The following is a 9773-nucleotide window of genomic DNA, read 5'->3' on the forward strand; positions in this document are numbered from 1 at the left end:
GGCCCGGCTATGCGCCCGCAGGCAGCGGCTCCGGTCGCCCGCGGCTCCCGGTGCTGGCGGCTCCCGGTGCTGCGGGTGGACGCGGCGGCTCTCGGCTGGTTAGCGCGGGGCTCGTTGCGGGTAGAGCGGCCGCCGAGGGCTCCGTGCGCTTCAGGGGCGGAGCGGGCTGGGGCTGGCGGTGCGCGCTGAGCTCCGCGCCGCCGCTGCCGCTAGCACCCGCGCCGGCAGCGCCGCGGCCACCGCTGCATTCTCCCCGGGAGGCAGAGCGAGCCGCGGCACCGGCGCTCGCATCAGGATCGCGGCGTGCAGCGGCTGGCGGGGGCCGCGCTCCCCCGCTGCGCCCGCCCGCCCACCCGCGGCTGCGGAGATGCGCGGCGCTGCTCCTCCTTCCCGCGGCGGCGGGCCCGCTCCTGCCGTCACGCCTTCTCCTGCGGCGAGCGGGCGGGCATCGTCCTGGGGCGCGCCGAGCCGGCGGTACCGGCGGGAGGGGCCGCCGAGCCCCGCGCTCGCGGCTCTGCGGCGGGGCCGCGCGTTCAGCCTCGCGCTGGGACGGGAGGAGGGAAGGAGGGAGGGTAGGAGGCGGCGCCCCGGCGTCCCCGAGCCGCTTGCAGCGCCCGCTCGCGCCCCCCGCCTCCACCTCGCGCCTCCGCCCGGCCCCTCGCGGCGGACAGGCGCAGCCCGCGCTGCACCGCTCCTCGCGGGGAGGCCGCGCCGCGCCTAGAGCCCCCCGCGAGCGCCGCACGCGGGGCTGCTGCTCGCGCTGCTGCTCGCGGCGGCACCTGCCCGCTCTGCCTCCATCCTCCGCCCGGGGCGCTTTAAATAGCGCACGTCACCGCGCTCCCCTACGCATCGCGTCACCGCCGCTCCCGGCGCTGACGTCACCGGCTGCGGGGGATGATGTCAGAGTGCTCCACGCCGCCGGAAGCGCTACTATAATAGGGCATGGCGGCGGGGGGGGGGCGGGTGGTTCCGCGCTGCCGCCCCCGTGCGCCTCCAGGGGCGCCGCCGCCGTCCTCCCACCCACCGCGGCGCGGTCTCTGGGCAACGCCGCGCTCCCACCGCTGCTCCCGCTCCTGCTGCTGTTCCCACTCCTAGTGTTGTGGCACAGCGGGAAGGGAACATGGCAGCTCTTCCAACAGCACCGCCAAAGTGCGGGTCCCCATGTGCCCCTGCTAGTGAGACAGCAGAGAAACGCTCACCCCGTCACAGTGTTTGAGGCTCCCTCTTTCAGCAGCACCAGGCAAACAGACAACACATGTTGCTCCTTCACAAGAGAAACCTGGGCTCCAGCACAGCCCCCAAGCTTTGGGGCGGCCACCTCATCTTGGGTTCAACAAATACCTCCATTAGCTCTCTGGCTTTTGCCAAGCATATAAACACTAGGTGTAATCACTCCTTGACACTACCCTAGCTCTGCAATGCCGAAGCGTTCATTGTAGCTGATTGCTGCTTCTAGGAGCGCTGCAAGTATTTTCCCAGTGTTTTCCTGTTCAAGTAACATTGTGGCCACCACAGGCATGTTAAACGACTCTGAGAACGTGAGGGGCCATGCGAATGAGATGTGAGATGTCCAACTACCGAGTGGAAGGCCAACTTTATAGATGGGTTGTTCATGGCACTCTAAAACACAACAAACCCCACACCACTCTGTTCATAGCTGTTGATTTAACAGCAAGTTCAAGCTCTCCTACTATAAGAGACCAGGAGTACTCTAGACAGAGGCTGGAACAAAATGTTCCAAAGGGATTTACACAGCAATCTCCTCTCCCCAGAGTAACAGCAACCATTTTCAAAAGTGATTTTAGGTTCTATATGCACATGTGTTTACGCTTCCTTGTCTTAACGTTTTCACCTATAGAAGGAATCAGCTACAGGAAGACTGAAGATGAGGATGACAAAGAGCAAGGGAAATCTCCTCAAAACAGAAAAATAAGCACAAGAACCCTGTCATGAATCATGAATCCCTATTAGCAGCAGCTAGGTGTTAGGCCGATTGCCTCACAAGGGAGAAAACAACAGCTTCCTCAGTTTCACATTTCTCACATGCTACCTCATAGTTTCAAGTGTAGGCGCAGAGCTACAAAAATGTAGCTTTAGACTCGGTGGCATTAGTCTGAGGTCTGTTGTGGCTACTGGTCAGAACATGCACACTTCTTGTTAAGCTGCATTGCTTTTCTGGGCTGCCACTGTCATTTTTTTGTTTGTGTTTCACATGTTAACTTTGAAACATCTGAAGCAATTTACATTTTCCACCAAAATCAGGTAAGGTCTACAGGCTTTTAGATACAAAACTGCTTGTATGCCTCCCCTTTGCTGTTTGGGAAAACATGAAGATCCACACCCGTTTTTCCTTCCATATGATGATAGAGATAACAGTGAAAGAGACCATGAACAAGAATTCAGACTATGCATATGTAAACAACCCAAGGCTTATAAATCTATTCCTTGATGTCAAGTAGTTAGGAGCCTAGTTAGATTCACTAGCTTCTGAAAGTCCCCGATGACATTTTGCATGCAGTAATGACAGGTCAAGAGCAAAAGCTCTTGCTAAGGCTCTAAATCTACATGAGTAACTGCTGCATCAGTTCTGTTCTTTTGGTTCAAGCTCTCATGCTAATAAAAATGCTTTAGCATTTCTTGAGGTCCAAAGTATTTTGTTTAGATATCCTAGAGATGGCTCCATCTGTCTCTGTCTTTCAACTTGTTCACATATTTAGATTGCATGAAATATGATGGTTTTCCATTGAATAGATGCAAAAACAACCCCATGAATCTAAACATAAAATATACCCCCCCCCCAAAAAAAAAAACCAGACACACAAGCTTGATTTGCATGTTCACATGAGGATCAGAGGTGTGAGTAGATTCAAGTGCAAAGAAAAGCCAGTCAGTCTCTAGAACATCCCTGGGTGAGGTACGAACAACCTCTTTACTGACTTGTGAAATGGCATATACATTTCATGTTCTGTAAGTAAAGAAATATGAGTACTGGGCCAGTTAAGATCCTGGGTGGGGGAACAGAGCTATAGGGATACAAGAAGCATCCCTCCAGGCAAATCATATGGTTAATCTTTTTTTTTTTTCTCCCCTCTTAATTCATTATTTAAAATTATGATTTCATCATTACAATTAAGGATAGCAGCTCCAGACAATTGCTTTTTCTCCTTCCACATTTGGTGTTACTGTTCCTCCGGTTCTAACTGAGCCATCTCTAAGTCTTAAGCTCTGTCTCAATACACTTTTAAAATTTAGACCCATTTCCAGATTGATTTGGTTAAGCTAATATCAAGCCCTTGGTTAAGCTTGCCAAGTTTTTTGAAATCATTTCTTTATCTTGCCATTCTCCAAACATGTGACATCAATGACATCCTTGAGCTAGGGTTGAACCATATATGCAGGTAAAATAAAAGCAAGCTATACAATTAAATAATGGACAAAGGCATACAGCATTATTAACATAAGAAACAATACAGAATCATCTCAACTTGAAGACCAAAGTAATACGAACATGGTGACATTTAATAGTGACAGATATAAGTTCAGCTTTAATTGTTTCTTTCTGTTTTGGGGACTTTTCTTTTTAGAATTGTTAGTTTGTCTGGAGCACTCTGATGGAAGTGGTCTTGAGCTGTACAGCATACAGTTCCGTGCAAATTAGTAGCATGTGAACACCCGTGACTTGGCAAAGCTGGTAAGAAATGTCACCATCAAACAAGAGAGACTGATGGCTTAAGATGAGGTGAAGCTTAAGGGTGACATATTCTTGGTATATATATTCATAGACAATGACTGATCTGCCAAATGATGCTCTGAAACTCATGCCCTAGAGAGTCACCCTAGCTGGGGCAAAACCTGTAAAATTGGCAGCAGTGTCAATACCTCTGAAAAGGGAGCTGGGTTGGACCTCCTGGTGGGATACTTGTAGATGGCACAAAGCAGATGGCTGTGCTTCTGAGTTACAGGCCTGCAGAGTACTGACACTGGCAGAGTCCTGGAACAGCACTGGAACTCCTTGCTGCAGAAACAAGGAGCACCATGAAGATCTGCATTTTGGTTAACTTTACACTGTACCTCTGCATTCTCCATGCAAAAGCAGATCTGAAATATCACACAATGGTTATGATAATGCTATGGCAAACGTGCTGGTAAAAGAGACAGGAAAATCCCATTTCACTGGCTAAAGCCATGGGAAGAAGATTTAATCTATAATCCATCGTTCAATTCTAGTCAGTACCTTCCAAAAAGGCAACTGTATTTTTACCGAAAGCAGAGAGAAACTTTAAGGATATTTAGGAAACCTGGAAGCTGTTATTTGCAAGTAGGGATTTATAAATTGGCTTGTTTGATCCATCATGCTAAAATCTGAAACAACATATTATTGTGCTTTCTAAATATTTTGGGTGGGAACAATACAAACAAGGGAACAAAAGAGCTATTAAAGGGCATAAGAACAAATGGGTGTAAACTTGCTGTAAATAGTTGTTCTTGGCAATCCAATGGTTTCTGATCTTTAGGAAGCTAGGACAAAACAGCCTTCCAAAATAAGTTTTATGAGCAAAAGAAACTATGACTGAAGAGTAATCACAGGATTCTAGCAGCAATCCTCATCAGCTCCACATGGGAGAGGTGAAGGAAATTGGAGGGATGGAGCTACCACTGCCTCCAAGGCTGTGCACTGGGGGTACTGCTGCTGTTCCCTTCCATGGGCTGCCATTTGGTTTAGTTACAGATGAGTATGAATTCCCCAGTCCTTAAAGAAGTCAAGTGTATTTATTCCCCTTGAAGATGAGGGAACTAGCACTTAGCTCTTCCCTCAGTTCTTTTAGAACATCATTGTTATTCTGTGTCTATTCCTTCCTCCTACTCTTCTATGCCTTTTCCCTGCCCTCTTTTCTCCTGTCTAATCACAAATCTCTCTCCCCACACACATGCTTTTTTCAGTGAGTGGGATCACTTCTCCATCATTTTCCCTGGTAGGATCTGTGTTTAAATGAAGTAGAGAGAAGATGGGAAGAGAGTAAATGGCATCTTCTTCCCTTCGCCCAAGATTTCTCTCTGCATCAGTCTGGAAAAATCTTCATTGTCATATCAGATGGGACAGTGGTTTAAAAGCCTGGAGAAATTCTGGGAGAATTTAAATTCACCATTCTTTCTCCCAAAATAGATGAAGAAATGTACATGCTGCCTTATATTCAAGTAAATGTGGTACTCTTAAAATAGGACTAGATTTGTTTTTGAAATCAACTGCATGACATAATTCCCTGAGATGCCTTATGGTCCAATATTTCTAACTCTGTTCTGTTGCCAGAGAATGCTGGCTTTCCGGCACCCACTTCCAGCATCTCATTGTCTTCCCACCAGAAATAGATTACACATCTCCTACACAGCTCTGTGGCAGTACACCCCTACAGGAATCTTTTAAAGAGGCTGAGCACTGAGTAATACTTTCATTTTTTAGCCAGGTTTATCAGTGGCTGCAGTTCCCTCCCATGTTTTTCTCTGACCACTGAAGAAGCAGAATCAGGTTATGCCAGCAGACTGGTTATGTCAGCTTGTCATTTCTGTCTAATTACTCCAAGTTTATCTAGATTCATTGCTTAGTGCTTGTTCCCTAAATCCTTGCAGATATTTTGCACAATTTCAACTGAAGATGCTCAAAATATTGAAAAAAAACAGTGTAGGTTTAGTTATGAGTTCTGAAATGTAGCAACAATGGTACTGTGATCTGAAACTCTCCAAGAACATTTCCTTCATGGTAAAATTGTGCTTGAAAACAGAGTCATCACTTGTAGGTACATGTACTACATGTGAATGCAGGTACATCATCACTGCATGTACTTTGTAGGTCACATGAAAAAAAAAAATCTTCAGTCATATTTACATTACAAACCACGTCTACACTGTCTATATTGTCTATTATGTCCATGTCTATAATGTCTGTGTTTTTAGAAGGACTAAGTCATAGCAATCATATGGCATTTTTCATTTTGATCAGCTCCATAAAACCAGAACAAGTTTTATTTCCTGTAAGACTCCTAATAAATGCCAAATAGCATCCATGATTTCTGTGTCCATTCTTTGTACTATTTCTATTTTTGAAATAATAGTTTAATATTTTTAAGATTATTTCTCGGGGTCTGAAACCCCTTAGTATGTGAAGTATTCATTTACTAGTGAATATGATATTGCCTTGGAATAATTGACTTTTGTTTCTAGCAGTTCTTCTTTCCTACTTTTTGAAAAAAATCCCATAGAAGTTCTAACAATATAATCTCTCAGTGAATATTTAAAGAAACTGCTTAATTTTCTGCCTGAGTTTTCCCCCTTAGAGATGGCTTTATTTTTTCTTGAAACTTTGAAGGAATATCATAATTAGATAAAATTATCATGCATTTCTGTATTTTTTTCCATAAAGAACACTGTGAACTTCCAAGTCTTTCTACAGTTTCCATGTACCTGAATTTCAGTGATTGCATAGAATGAAGTTCTAGCATGTTCATAAGTTTGTACATGTGAGAAAATTTCAGCCAAGTTTTCCTTGAGAAAACTGGAACCATATGATGCCACAAGGTGGGACTTATCTTTTGTGATTCCAATTTCTGAAGACATTTAGAGACTAGAAAGTGTTGCTATAGGCACAGGAAGCTCTCGAGAGTTAGGAATGCTGGGATCGTGGATGCACAGGCAAACTTCCTCATCACTTTATGCATATACATTATGATAAAGTGATTACATGTCTAATATATTTTTTTTTTGCACAGAATTCCTACCTTATTCAACGCATAGGATGAATTTACTAGTAAGATAGATCTGCAGGCTCTAGGAAGTCTTGTACATTGCATTACTTGGAAAATATGCATTTCCTCGTGGAAATTTTCTCTCTGCTTGTCTAGAACAAGAGACTTGTACTATAAGATGATAGGAAGAGCCACAAAAGCAGGTTTTAAGTGGGAAAAGGAGGAAAGACAAATAATTCTAAAAAGGAGAGAGGGCATATCCGTATAGATTTGGCAGCTGAATGCTGTTTGGAGGAACCTAATTTCTCCTTGTTGCATTGCTGTTGTCTTTTTAGTTCAATTACACTCCTGCTCATGTTTGTCTAAGCGACCTTAACAAGTTCCATACCACCCCTGTGTCAATGCCCACTGTCTTGTTGTGCCACCAAGCAGGATACTGCTGCTCTCCTATGCTTTCACACAGACCAAATTAAAATCTGTTTCTCCTCTTTTCCTCCTAGCTGATTCAAATAGCTCATTCTCTCCTTTTCACTGCTCTGTCCTTTCTAGTTTTTTAGACTAATGGTTCATAGGCTAGCTATGGCCTTCAGTGCAGTCCCATCCAGCCTTGCCTCCATTGGCTGTGGCCTGCAAAGCGCAAGGGAGCTGCTGAGATGCCACACAATGTTGTTGCATGGCTTCTCCTGGGTATGCAGCCAGACACTTGAGCCGATAAGCTACTATTTGTCCAAATACCTCAAAGAGGTGTGCTCAAAACCAATGCAGACAGAGCTGAGTCACACTGACTAAATATTTTTATTGCCTTAGATCTCCCTAGGTGCTACTTCATGCTATTTTAGCCATATAACTGTAGACACTCCATTATACATCAACTATATGTAGTCATGTGTACATATAGTCTGAGGCTGAAAGTTAAAAAAAGCCAAAATATCCTCACACACACCATAAGGAAGATGCATGCATGCACACACCCCTCAAACACAGTTTTCTATCAATGGTAGTACTTTAAATTTTTATAAGAGACTCACTTACTTTGTAGGAACTATAAGCACCTTGGGAAATCTTCGGGTAGGTGTCCTCCTTTGATAGGAATTGCCATAAGGAGCACAACTCCCACTTCAGGAGATTTGCAAAAAGAAAAAGAAATGGAGATGAAATCTTATTTTCAGAACCAGCATAGTTTAGTTATTTAATTAACTGCATTATATATATCCTTGTGCTTGTTTCAAAAGGATATCTAAAACATGTATATGTACCCTTTAGGTATACCGTGCAGCAGCTTCAAGGTTAAAACACTTCAGTTTGGTGGTTCCACAGCTGAGGAAACTGTTTTCCTAAAAACATAGATTTCCCACCCTTCCATCCAGACTATCCTCTCAATGTGTCATTATAAAACAGATTTAAGCAGTTTCTATTTGCTCTTGACTTTGCATAGGATATTCCTGATTTTCCTGAGGTTTAATGTACTTTATCGTAGACCAGTTATGAGCCTACAATCAACTTCTGTGACTGGTTTCTGACATCTACTCTGAAACAAATTTTGCTTCATTTTTTTTTCAGCTTAAGCTAGAATACATAATAGAGGGACTTAGGGATTATTGTTATTATCTCTAATGGCATAGGGATATGATGAAACTTTACAAAGTCTTTTCTATAGATACAGTAGCCACAATAAAACTGAGAAAGTGTAGTGGGCAAAGCATAGGGGCCAGTTAAGCACTGCTTACAAATGTTTACACTCTCTTTGTCTTGTGCTCTTAGATACACTCATTGTCTTATATATGTCTGCCTGTCTTCTAGGCTTTACTAAATAACTCCTTATTTTCTCGTATACTTTCTCTGGAAATAAATCTGTCTCATCATATGACTTTTGAAAAGAAGGACTGGGGTTTAGTAATTCCTTTCCATTGATTTTCATAAAAAAGGATGCAGAGTATTCAGACAAGCGTCAAGGGCCCCATCCTCTCTATATTAAAAACAGTCAGGATGGATCAAAGCAGAAACTTCACAATTTTGAGAGGGGTAGGAAGGCAGCTAAGTCCCCTGTTGTCTCATTGCCAGCAGATGACTAGTGCAATAAAATGACTAGTGCAATAAAACCACAGACAAACTAGTGGAGAAGTGGCCTCCTTCAGCATGGCTGCCATGTCCTCTTGGCAACCCAGTGACACAGGACTCAGAGGGGCCAGCCACCTTAGCAAGCAGAAGGCAATGAGATGCTCTCTCTCTTCAGTAAGCAGCTCACGCATCCTTTCCATCTTGCAATTGTTATGTTCCTGCTGCACGTGTTGAGGATTATGTTAGATACTAAGATATGAAATTAGTTATGTCTATAAAGCAATTTTCAAAAGAGGAAGGCAAATCATGATGTGTCCATTCAAGAACTGGTTTAATATCTTTTTACCACTATAATTCTTAAAAACAAAAAAGCATTAAAAAACCTTAACCTTAACTAGTGATAAGAATTAGTAATAAACACATCCACTTATGTTCTTGTATATCTAGCTAAGTCCTCCAATTATAAACATTTATGGACATGAATTGCTCAGTATTTATGGTAATAAAGTATCTGCTTACCTGTTTGTGGTATCCAGGTCTGTGCTATTTTTGAGGATGAGCAGTCACTTATTTCATTATTTCAGTTCTAAGAACAAACAAATAAAATAGTCATCTTTTCCATATCATTGACAGTTGCTTATCCCATAGAAAATTAGGATTTATCCAAAGACTTGACATAATTTATAAACATATACAGGAGGAAAAAAAAAGTCTCATTTCATCCTTTACTAGGATTACATACTATCTAACAAAAAGATATTAGGATATTATTTCCAACATCTCATCATGTTTCCAAATATGGATGACTTACGGAAACTATATGTAAAATTACTGTTTTCCTAACAAAACTGTTTATCCTACTGTTTACTTAACAATTACAGTTTACCTGTTTCTAGAAGCATATTTTTTATTACCTTATTCTGTTCAAAACCTCTCCCTGAAGTTTTGAGTTCCCTTAGTATGAGCAAAATACACTAG

At 43.4% G+C, this 9773-nt stretch overlaps 1 protein-coding gene across 1 annotated transcript in view; it reads right to left on the minus strand.

Annotated features, from left to right (window-relative positions):
• HOMER1 (homer scaffold protein 1) overlaps positions 1–8986 on the minus strand; it is an 84630-nt gene extending 75644 nt beyond the window's left edge. Inside the window, exons 1-2 of the mRNA XM_026035426.1 lie at positions 8931–8986; positions 7770–7853 (exon numbers count right to left, since the gene is read on the minus strand). Of these exons, the coding sequence (XP_025891211.1) occupies positions 7770–7853; positions 8931–8986 (140 nt within the window). The remainder of the gene's footprint in view (positions 1–7769; positions 7854–8930) is intronic.
• Between the last annotated feature and the right edge of the window lie 787 nt (positions 8987–9773).

Source organism: Nothoprocta perdicaria, unplaced genomic scaffold (assembly GCF_003342845.1).
Source record: "Nothoprocta perdicaria isolate Ctin4 unplaced genomic scaffold, notPer1 scaffold_1, whole genome shotgun sequence".
NCBI classification, from domain to species: Eukaryota; Metazoa; Chordata; class Aves; order Tinamiformes; family Tinamidae; genus Nothoprocta; species Nothoprocta perdicaria.